This window comes from Pangasianodon hypophthalmus, chromosome 18, assembly GCF_027358585.1.
Source record: "Pangasianodon hypophthalmus isolate fPanHyp1 chromosome 18, fPanHyp1.pri, whole genome shotgun sequence".
NCBI lineage: Eukaryota > Metazoa > Chordata > Actinopteri > Siluriformes > Pangasiidae > Pangasianodon > Pangasianodon hypophthalmus.
Genome location: NC_069727.1, coordinates 16,481,642 through 16,493,743, shown reverse-complemented (window position 1 = coordinate 16,493,743; position 12,102 = coordinate 16,481,642). Strand labels below are relative to the sequence as shown.

Sequence of the window (12,102 nt, the reverse complement as noted above, 5' to 3'; positions counted from 1 at the left end):
TCTGCATTTTAATAAGCTCATGAATATTTAATGAGATCAAGGGCGGATGATTAGCGAGGGTGCATGTTAGGTCACAAGTCAGAGGGAATGGGTGTGTGTTTGGTTTTAATGAGGCTAAAAGCACAATTAGAGGTCTATTTAAACTCAGAACTTCGATTTTGTTTGCATGAGAGTGTGTGTGTGTGTGTGTGTGTGAGAGAGCGAGAGAGAGAAAGTGAGAGAAGGGGCTCTTCTCCTTTGCTCCTGGAGGTTATGCAAATATGATACACTTCTAGCATGAAAACAGTTCAAAATGGTAGCCGTGGTCATTCAGTCGTCAGCATGCAGCTCTGAATTTGTAACTGTTTTGCTGAATGGCTGAGAAGAAGAAAAAGCTCTGGAAGCGTTACACATGTGGCCTGTCCTGTGGCCTGAGCAGCTAAATCTCATCATTCTGCTCACTGCGGCATGCTGTACAGAGCTTAGACCAAACACTGCTTCTGCTTTACAGCTAGTCCTGAACAACTTTCATGCTTCTTTCTGCCTCTTTGTCTGTTTCTCCGATTTAAAGAAAGACTTCATGCCTTATAAAGTTTTCAACACACTCTTCCCTCCCGCTGGCTCTGCTCTAGTCACCTCAGTCCCTCATTTATTGTTCGCTTGCCACACATTAATTGAGTCACGGTTCATTGTTTATTCTGTAAATCTTCTCAGGCTTAAAAGAATACACTGTAATAAGTTGCTGTAAATTTTGTAAACAGTGATTTACTGGCAATTTGGGTTGCCAGATATTGGTAATATCTTGATGTAGTATAAATGACACATAACCCAGCACACGTGCTCATTTGGCTGACGCAGGATGCAACAGAGTTGAAGGTTACAGGTCTTGTCCAACAATGACAGTTTGGCTGTTCTGGGATTTGAACACACAACCTTCTGAGGCGTGGCTCAAAACCTTACCCACTGGGCCTCCACAATTACACTACAACACCACTGCAAATAGCTTGTACTGATTCAACTACTTCTGGCATGGAATTAATGCCACTAAAAGATTGCAGTGAATCAGTGCAAGCTAGTTGTGCTAGCTGTGGTAGCTCAGTGGTTATGGCTTCGAGCTGCAGATAAGAAGGTCATGGGTTCAGATCCCAGCACCACCAAACTGCCTTGATTGGATCCTTGAGCAAGATCCTTCAGCTCAGCTGTAGGCATCAACATACTGGACTATGTGTTATTTTATACTGTGTGTGATTTACAGTACTTTCTGTAATTACGTTTTACAGTTGTTTGCTTTAAATTTTACAATACTTTTCTGGCAGCTCAGGTTGCCACTAAATTACTGTAAAATCTACAGTAAATTTTTTACAGTGTTCATATATGATGAAAGATACTGCACGTTTTGGTTACACACATAGCCTCGTTGAACTTCAAGCAAATTAGTAACCACCCTGCCTGGGACAAGCAGTTTTTTATTTTGTTGCTGCCATGCTGAAAACCCTATCAAGTTGACTGTACTCGATTGATTGAGTAAAAACGTTCCTTTAATTTAACTGAGTAACGGGATCTCCCGAAACTTGTATATTTAAGTTCACTTAACTTGGTGCTCATGTAAACTGTACTTAACTTGTTAAGTTCACTTAAATTGGTGTTCATATAGAATACTTTATAGTTTACTAACCGTGAATCGAACCCTGGCTGTGGCAGTGAGAGCGCCACATGCTAGCCACTAGTGGTTCATATGAAGCGTATTTAAATACAGGGTGTCCCAAAAGTCTCCATACATAGGGGAAATTCACACATTTTAGCAAAATGTAACTTTATTTACAATACATCCTTTACATGATTGTCATTTCTTTGTAAACACACATGGAGTTGTCTCTCCTACTCATGATGAACTCTTGAACTTGACTACACCCATACCAGCAACAGACCAGACGAAGAGGACCGCCTTTTGCAATTATCTACCAATCAGTGCATTCGTTCTCTTGTTGCCAGGCGGAACTCCTCACACGGCCAATCACATCAAAGAAAGACCTGAGCTATTTTAATGAATCATGATTTTGAGTTCATAACACTTGATACTCATAAGTGTATGTATTTTGTAGGTAAATACATTACACGAACTTAAATTTTTGATTTTTAACCCCAAACGCAACACTTTAAGTAATGTTTAGTCATGATTACTTGATAGTTTAAGTAAAGACAACATTAGGGTTTACAGTGCAGGCAGTCGGGTGACTAAGTAGCTGTTGATATGACACGAGCATTTTTTTTCCTCCTGTTCTTACTCCTAAATAATAATAATAATAATAATAATAATAAAAACACTGCTCCCTTTTGGTTTTCCTTGCTGAACAAAGGTATTAATCTAATATGTATTTTTGAAAGTAAAGTGATTAATTGATTTAATTGGTTTAGCGAATTAATTTATATTAACTGTATCACCTTTAGACTAGTTAACTCTGTAAATTCAGGACCCTTTGGTGGTTCCAAATGTACATTACGCGCTTATAACTTCAAACTTTTTCTGTTAGGTTTAGTGTTTTAGTTACTGAGTAATTCATAGTAGTTACTAAATGATATGCTGGAGATGAGTGAATAATAAAGCTGAGATTTAATAACTGAATAATAAAGCTGAAATTTAAGAGGATAATATTCCTTGCCAACTAAGTACATCACAAACCTGTTTTTCATTCCGACATGCTAGAACTTTCCTTAATACTGTTATGGTTTCAGGGGAATATCTGATCATTTTGGGCCGCAATCAGAGTTAATACAGAAATCGAACACATTGGCATTCACATCTCAGACTTGAGTCCAGACTTATTTGTGCATAAGGGGGAGGGTTTTCTGAAAACAAGCGTGACTTAGCTATGTGCGATTTGGCGCTTCTTGGAGCTTCGATATCAGCTTGAGCACTGCTGTCTGACTCTGTTGTAACTACAGTATTTCACCCTCAAATTCATGTCTCATCCTATCACACTTGGTAGAAAGAGAAATCAGTCAAACCAGTCAATCAGTCTGCTTTGCCAGCATGTTCTTTTGTGTTTCTGGAATGATTTATTCAGACTTAAAGGCAGGTGCTTGTTTTAATCAGCCACACAGACAATTAAATGAAAATGCGTCTGCATCGTGCGACTCTGACGATGTAGAACTTTACTGGCATACATCTACTGAATTGAAGTTGAAGTATGTTAGTAAGTTAAACTTTTAGTAAGGCACTAAATTGCATATATCGAAATAATAAGTGGTTAAAAATTACTGTTATATCTTGCCGAGTGACTTAACTGTAGAGTCCATGCAACCAAAAAATGAGACTGGGTGAGCATGTTGGAGCTTTCGCTTTCGCTTCCCTGAAGGCAGTGTTGTATTGACAGGAGAGAAAGGGCACTCTGCTTATCCCTGATGAACCCTGACCATAGCATGGATCTTAGCAGGAGGGTGCAGCGAAGCACTGAAGACTTGGCAGTGCTCGTCTTGGATGGGCCTTCAGGGAGGAAGGGCAGTTGAAGGAAACTTTAATAAGCATGCAGAGTTTAATTTCACGTCTTTGACTTTGGCACCTGTTTGTGCCAGGGGGCGTGGGGATTTGTGTGCCTGTGGAAGTAACAAAGTAGTGTAGAGAGAAAGACATGGACAAAGCTAAACCTTAAACTGAAAGTTTTTGGCTCAGTCACACCTGTCCTGCTTGACAGCTCATGTAGGCTTACTTATTGTAGTGAGAGAAGAATGAGACCTCTCTCTCTCTCTCTCTCTCTCTCTCTCTCTCTCTCTCTCTCTCTGTGTGTGTGTCTCTCTCTATGTCTATATGTATCTTTCTCTATCTAGCTCTGTCTGTCTTCTCAATAATAGATGACTATTACATTTTATTTTAATATTTGCTTGCTGATTTGTGTATCACTGAGTCAGAACTGTATATTTATTCACTATGCTTTATGCTACATTTTATTATAGCAAAAATAAATAAATAAATAAATAAATAAATATGAAAGGAAGAAAGTAACAAAAAAACAACGAAACCAGCAACCTCTGGGGCATGATCAGCTCCCAGGTAATTTAATCTCAGTGGGTTGCACAGAAAATCGAAAAGCACCCGCATAGTGTGAGTCTGAATACACAGAACTTCACTCGCATAACTACAGATCAGTTGATCTCTCTCTTTCTCTCTCTCTCTCTCTCTCTCTCTCTCTCTTTCTCTCTGTCTCTCTCTCTGTCTCTCTCTCTCTCCCCCTCCCTCTCCCCTGCGTAGTGGGTCAGTGTCCCTTGTTAATGTGTCACATTATATCAGCTGTGTGTGTGTCTGATCATGTGTGTGTGTGTGTGTGTGGCCCAGTGGTGTCACGCTGCAGGTTCACAGTGAGTCACATGGAAACAGAGGTCCTGAATGTGTGTGACTGTCACAGCAGCGAGCTCGTTACTTGAGGGTTTGTGTGTTTGTGGTGTTCTGCTTCTGTGATTTGATATTCATCTGATACACAGGTCGTGCTAGACTTTGTACTTCCTCTGCATGGCTGTATCTAACCTCCCTTGGGAAAAGCAAAAAAAAACAAAACAGAATCCCTGTTGCGAGACTACTGTTCAAGTGTCATCATGGTTGGATGCTTGCCAGCCCACTTAGCAGCCAGACAACAGCTGGGATGTGGAATAGCAGGAAGGATCTCTGTCAAAATATCACCTCCCAGCTGATGGATATAGCATGCTGCTGCTGGAAATAGCCGTGTAGAACCCATTTTACAGTTAAATCATATTATACTAGAGTTATAACTGTAATTATAGTAATATTATCCCTTTATATATACCCAGATGCCAGTGGTTTGTATTACTTTATACACATTTATCAGTGGAAAAGCAAACTAAAAACTGATCAGATAGTATAGTAATTTTAGCAGCTTTTTAGTGAAATGTAAATCATTAGACATGAGTAGTTGAGATTTTCTGGTAGTAGAATTTTTAGTTTTTAGTCTGGATTTTTTAAAAGTTATTGGAGTCTTTTTTTTTAAAGTAACTTTTTAATGATATATAAGGTATCACATAAATAACAGATTTTTTTAATTAGTTGAGTCTTTATGTAACTTTCTAGTGAAATGCAAGGCATCGGACATGAATAATTTAGATTCTTTAAGTCAGTAGAGTCTTTACTTACTTTCTAAAAACAAAAAAAAGTGAAGTGTAAGGCATCAGACATGAATAAGATTGTATTTAAGTTAGTATAGTCTTTTAGTGGCATTTAAGTCATCAGCCATGAATAATTTTGAATAATATTTTTTTTAAGTTGGAGGGTTTTTTTTAACTATCTAAAACTTTTTTGTGTGTGTGTGCTTTGTACAGCATCACGCATGAATTAATCAAGATTTTTTCTTTTTTTAAGTTAGTAGAGTCTTTTCAGTAATGTTCAAGTTGAAATGTTAGGCATCAGATGAATAATTAGTGAAGTTATTATTTTTTTTTTTCAACTTTCTTAAAAAATAGTGAAATTAAGGCATTTTCTAGTGGAATGTAAGTCATCAGACATGAATAATAGCATAAACAAACTGTTATATAATGAACCAGAGAACAAATGTGTAAAAATGTAGTGAACAAACAACCAATCTGGTGGAAAAATATCTTACTGTTCTAATCAAATGTCCATATAAATAAATAATTATTACCCAGCAAGCACTTCATCTCCATTATGTTTACTGTGTTGATTTAAGAGACCCACAGCCACTCTGTTTTATTGCATGGTAGCTGAACGTGATGACAAATTTATGCTTAATGATCCACTCTAGAGAGAGTGCATGATCAAAACAGTGTGATAATGGCACAGGTACGCCTGATTGTGTCCTCAATAAAAGTGGGATTCATGCTAAAAAGCTGTAGCTGCAGTGTAATTTGCTTCAAATGAAGAAATATGATTAAACACTCCATTCTGTGTGGAACAGAGAGATGGGTTATGCCTATATGCTGCTTAGACTTTAGACAATAAGAGCTAATCTTCTCTGTCTTATTCAATATTTCTCTGTCTTATTCACCCTCTATCTAGTCTATTTTTCTCATCTGTTTTTACCCAGATGCTTGTCTGAACTTTTTGCTGCAGTGTCTTTTTTTTCTTTTCTTGTTTCTCCATTTTATTTCTCACAACACTATACTATGGCACTATAGAGCAGACGGCTATACTGTTAGAACGTCGGAAGAGAAGTTTGGCTTCTTCTTTCATGTCTGCCAGCATCACATATACATTTACATTTACATTTACATTTACTCATTTGGCAGTCTTTTTATCCAAATCGAACTCACAGGGATCTGAACTCACAGCAGCACTTATAGAAGCTGAACTCATAGTGAATTTTCTTTCAAACCCATCCACAATGGTTTGCCTCGGATTTTCCTTCGGGTTGAGTCATAGACCCTTTGCTGATGCTGTGATAACAGGAACTAGCTTGTTTTGCAGACATTCAACACAACATGTTGTTCATTAATACATTTAAATAATGTAATCATTGGCACCACTTTGGGGTGCTAACAGGAACCCTGCTTCACATTGGGTCGTATCTGGGTCGTAACCGCACACCCTGTTGTATTTTATTCCTTATTTATTAACCAAGTAGCAGAGTAGCACTGTTAATCCCTATAGTTCATTTTATAACTATAAACAATATATATTTTTAATGACTCAATTGCTGTATTAACAAGTTGTTGATAGTTGTTTTTGTTGAGCAGATTTTTTTTTCCTGATTAGCTTTTATTTGTAATTAGTAGAAGAGTTAACGGCAATCGTTTAGAATCACTGCCCGGTGATATTCGCTTGTTAGACGACTGTGAAAAGCTGAAAAGAGGAACTCCGTATGACCCTGTGCATAGAGCTCGGCTCTTCATTGTAGGCTGCCTGGCCTATTTAATGGCAGGGAGAGCGCTACAGACTCGCCGACTCTGCCCACATGGGCCCAGTAGCACACAAGGCTTGCTGTGCATCACTGCAGCTGGGTTATTGAGTTTACAGGAACCTACTTTTCTACAGAGGTGAGTGGACTGATTTATGAGCTGTTTGTTTACCCTCTCTGTCTGTGTCTGTTTTTGTATTGCAGTGCTGGCCAGTTTTCGGGGGACGGTACAGCACGGCTTGCCTCTGGAGATCGGTGACACGGTGCAGATCCTGGAGAAATGTGAAGGTACGACAATGCATTAGACCTGCTAGAGCACCGTTGTATCCACATCAAGGGAGCAGTGCTTAAGCTGACATGATACTATACAAGGCCTTACCAAGCAGTTTGCTTTTTTTTTTTACATTTTTTTTTACACATATTGAAAGTGTGGAGGCATGGGAAAATGCTTCACATTGTGAAACTTTGACATTTTCTACCATGTAGTTCTGAACCTACATGCTTTCCTAAACTGAAATGTGGTTTTTTGGGGCTCTTTTTTGCATGCCTGCATGCATCTCTTCCACCTAGTATTTAAAATTCTGGTTAAAAAAGTGAAAAGGGAGAAAATTGCATTGAAGGTTTTCATTCCGACTCCACTGAAACACACTGTGTCTTCCTCTGCGTTTCATACCTAATCTACTAATGGAAAAATACCATTACTGCCACACTGTAAAGAATGATCAGTTTACAATAGAAAATGAGTTCTTCCTTTGATTATCAGCATGTTTGTCTCATCATCTGAAGTAAAAGTCGTTCACAGATTTAAACACCAGCATCATCGTCGTCTCTTCACTCGACTGATCACTGATCACAGAGCAGGAGCATCACAGATATTTTGACCGTTTTTATCCCTGTGTTTGTTAAACTGGCTAATTACTCGGCATGATCTTTGTGAGAAGATTAAAGAAGTACAAAAAATGAGTAAAATAATAAATAAAAACATTTTTATTCAGCCACAGTGACATTCAGTGGGTTTTCCCAGACTGTCACACATGTTAGAGAACTGTAGAGCTGACAGAAGGACAATCCCCAACAGTCACTCATACACTGTGTGTTATCAGTCAAAAATCACATGTGTTCATGGCACAAAAAAAGCATTAGCTGAGCAGATCAGAAAATGTCATTTTCAATCCGATACTGATCCAGTGTTTCAGGCTAATCTTAGCCTTAATACTGATACTTTTTATCTGATTGGATCAGTACTTTCCTACCTTGCGTTATTTTCCCTATTTTATACAGTCTTTTTTTCTAAGGTACGTGATTATTATTATGTTTTCTGCAGATAACGTCATTAGATTGATCTCAATATAATACATTTTTGTTTAATAAATTAAAAAAAAAAAACTCACCACCTGAGTCACTGATCATTTCTTTATACACTTGAAAATTTGTTCCATTCTACCGCCTGCCGTAATGACTAATGTGGAGCCTAATTTAATAAATGACTTAATGACTTCATGGCACATGTCTGAGTTCATCACATGCAGACAGTCAAACACACACACACACACTCATTCACACGCTCAGGTTGGATCTGTTCAAGCTGTTCAGCACTACTTTGTGGCATGATCTTGCCTCCACTGTTCGTCCTTGTTTCCTGTTTCCACTCTTTGAAGACGTACTCCTCCAAGCTCAGGGTGCACACGTCTGACTTCCTGTTTTCGAGTGATAGAAAGCTGGCTTTTGGTTGGACTGCATAACCACTATTACAAGGAGAGGAAATGTCTCGTGCTAGATGTGTGTTTGAGATGAGTAACAACAAGGAAATTAGCAGGCTCACCACATTGTTATCACACATCTTTTTTTTTTTTTTTTTTAGTAAAAAAAAAAAAAAAAAGTTTTTGTATAAATTTATTAATTATTATGTAAATGTGAATAGATGTCCTGTGAAATTCAGTCTTAACTCTGACTTTAAAGACAATCTGAAATCAAAACTGACTTTTTAAACTTTTTAAAAAAAAAACTTGAACAGAATAATTTTTTTTTAGTTGCGCAGAATTAATACCAGTCATTATTTTTAATTTTATTTATTTTTCTGTAATCGTCCATCAAAATGCAGTGACATTTAACACCCTCTAAACAACCCATTTTTGATTACATCACTGTACACACGTGGACAGAGGGGGGAAAAAAGTATGAAAAAGACTTGAAAAAGATATAAAGACTTGTATCATGTTCTCTCACTCCGATTTACATTTCACATGATCTTTACAGTGAAGAGATCCAGGCTTCTGAGACCGAATTTAGTTACTGACTTTATCAAGCTGGTGACAGTGGGACTGTTGACAGTGATGTGTGAGGGTGTACGTGTGTATAATATACTGAGTGTTGACCTTGTGCACTTTGCTCATCACTCAGCTGTCTTTGCACAAAGAAGGCATGTGTACTGATATTTAGCACAGACATTTAACAGTGGCTTCATTGATTAAGACGGCAGTGTCAGTCAAGCCAGAGCCTACACACACACACACACACACACACACACACACACACACACACACACACACACACACTATCCCACCCAGAGTGTGGGAAATCAGAAGAGCACATACTCATAGATACCTAAATAGTCAAATGGCAACACTCTCAGAAGTTGGAATGAGTGATATGGCAATGTTATCATCGCATGGTACTTGAACACAGCTTCATGATAAAAAGTCATGTTCTGGAGAGCCATAAGCGCAAACATTATTGACCACTGACTTACAATATATAAGGATTAAAATATGATAGGGTGTGCAGTTATTGGCAAAATTATCATTGACATAAGTTGATTGTTTTCCTATGACAGCATATGCTGAAGTGTCTTGTATTCCACTTATACCACAGCATAGCAATTGCTAAGTATTAAAATTTTTTATGAACAAACCGTCATACTTTTATCTGTATGTTGCGGCATTTAATGTTGTGGAACATACTTGAAACAAATTAGTTTCTTTTATCGCTTACTTTATAGCAGCTGTAAAGACGTTCCCTCACTTTATTCTTGAACTTAATAAGACAAAAAAAAAAAAGCAACTTGTCATGTTACTGAGAAACCACAAAACGCAACATCCTCCGTTCGTAGCCTCAGAGTGGAAAACTTTACCTCTGACTGTTAAAAAAGGGCTGACACTGGAGACTCCTTCCTTAAGTTTAACTTAAACATCTCCTTACAAAAGCTTCACCATATCAAAGGTTATTCTTTTTTTTTTTGATAAATTGTTCCATTATGTGGAAACAATAATGTATTAGAGCAAGCTTATTAATATTAATATAAGCATATGATTATTACATTACTACTATCAGAATAAAAATAAACAATAACTTGACAATAATTTCTGACCAATCAGATTTGAGAAATTAGAGGATATTATAGACGATATTATAACTACAGTGAATTATAAACAGTGGCCGTATAAAAGCCCTGACACTGATGATGTTTGAAGGTTGTGAGTTCAAATCCCAGCAATGCTAAGCTGCCATTGTTGGGCCTTTAGCAGTGCAAAGCTCAGTTGAAGACGTCTGCCAAATGCCATAAATGTAAATGTGACTGTTTTGTCTCTGTAGGCTGGTACAGAGGCTTCGTGCTCAAGAACCCAAATGCCAAGGTAATCCAGAGACAGACATTTGGCTTTTATACAGCCTGCCTTTGTCTGAAGTCTATTTTAAGATATAGATGTATCTGTCGAAACACTCTCAGTTTATAGCCTATCCTTACATATTTCATGATGGAAACATTGCGTTGTGTTCTGTGACCTCATTATTAGCATTGCTCACTTGTCTCTCACCTTCCGTCTGTTGCAGGGGATTTTCCCATGCAGCTACATTCATTTGAAAAATGCTCAAATCAAGAACAAGGGGTGAGTATACTGAATTGTCCCGTTTCAACAAGGAAGTGCTTTTATTAAACTTGCCACAGTTCACACTATTTATGCAAAGCAAAGCATTTAAATCGGGTCATAGGCCAAATGTACAAGTCTGTGTGCCACTTCATTAGGTCTGATTCTACTTCCTGTTTTCTAGTTGTTAAATGGGGATCTAGGGAGAATGTGCTTGGTGTCACTTAAAGATGTCCAAAAATTCCATCTTTGTCTTCGTATGCTGAAAACAAAACTTCCTTCCTTTTCCTAAGAAACATATTTAACCCGGTAGAGCTCCCTGGCACTAATGCTGTGTGATGTGCTCTATGTGACTCGGTTTTCATTTTGACCTGCAGGCAGTTCGAGACTGTGGTGCCCACGGAAGACACGGTCATTACAGAGATGACGTCCACATTGCGGGAATGGGGCACCATATGGAAGCAGCTTTATGTGGTAAACGTCCTGAGAGAAATGTCTTTCTTTTTAATATCGCTCTGTAAACTGGTGCCAGTGCAAGCAAGATTTATGGCGTGTTCTTTATTTTAATTTATAACCCATTTATAGCACCATCTGAGCCAAGAGGAAATGACAGAGAGGATGTGTTTGTACAGATAAGACAAATCAGGACTAGATCCCTTCATCTGTCACTGATGTCACTGAGTCTATGTATGTCTCTACCCCACAGAAGAATGAGGGAGATCTGTTCCACAGGTTGTGGCATGTGATGAATGAGATCTTGGATCTGCGGCGGCAGGTGCTGGTTGGCCATCTGACCCACGACCGCATGAAGGACGTCAAACAGCACATCACTGCACGCCTAGACTGGGGAAATGAGTGAGGGAGTCTCTCTATCTCTTAAAAACTCTTTCCTCTTGATCTCTCTCAGTTTCGTTTTCTTGAGCAGTCAAATTCAAAAATGCCTTTGTACTCCAACTGATTAAAAGATTTACTATGTGTATGCTGATATTCAGTACAGCTGCACAATTGTGAGTGCGATATTGCTTTTATAACAACAGTTTTATAAACAAGAAATGAATGTTGTGGCCAAATTTTCTGTTCATTTTTGCTCGGCTAGTGGAAATAGATCCTGAAGAATATAGTCACTGATAGCACATCCGCTAGCTAGCTGACTGGCTCACACTGGCTACGTTTGCATGCACATCAAATTAAATTTAACGTCTATATTCTGGTCACTGCCGTATTCCTAATAAGATGTTTATATGCGTACAGGCATCGTAATATTCCTGTATACATGGTTGTTATAAGTATGCCTGAGTTGCCATTCCTAAATACCTACAGCTAAGCATGTTAGCACCCACAATTCCTTGTGAGCTGAGCACATGCATATATCTTTTTCACTGAATTTTCTGAATAAGGTGTTT

At 38.1% G+C, this 12,102-nt stretch overlaps 1 protein-coding gene across 3 annotated transcripts in view; it reads left to right on the top strand.

Moving 5' to 3' along the window:
• Positions 1-12,102, top strand: part of dock4b (dedicator of cytokinesis 4b) — a 108,762-nt gene that overhangs the window by 26,417 nt on the left and 70,243 nt on the right. For all 3 annotated transcript variants that reach the window (XM_026922919.3, XM_026922920.3, XM_026922918.3), the window contains exons 2-6: positions 7,041-7,124; positions 10,428-10,468; positions 10,665-10,720; positions 11,077-11,173; positions 11,406-11,554. In XM_026922919.3, coding sequence (XP_026778720.3) covers positions 7,041-7,124; positions 10,428-10,468; positions 10,665-10,720; positions 11,077-11,173; positions 11,406-11,554 — 427 coding nt within the window. The remainder of the gene's footprint in view (positions 1-7,040; positions 7,125-10,427; positions 10,469-10,664; positions 10,721-11,076; positions 11,174-11,405; positions 11,555-12,102) is intronic.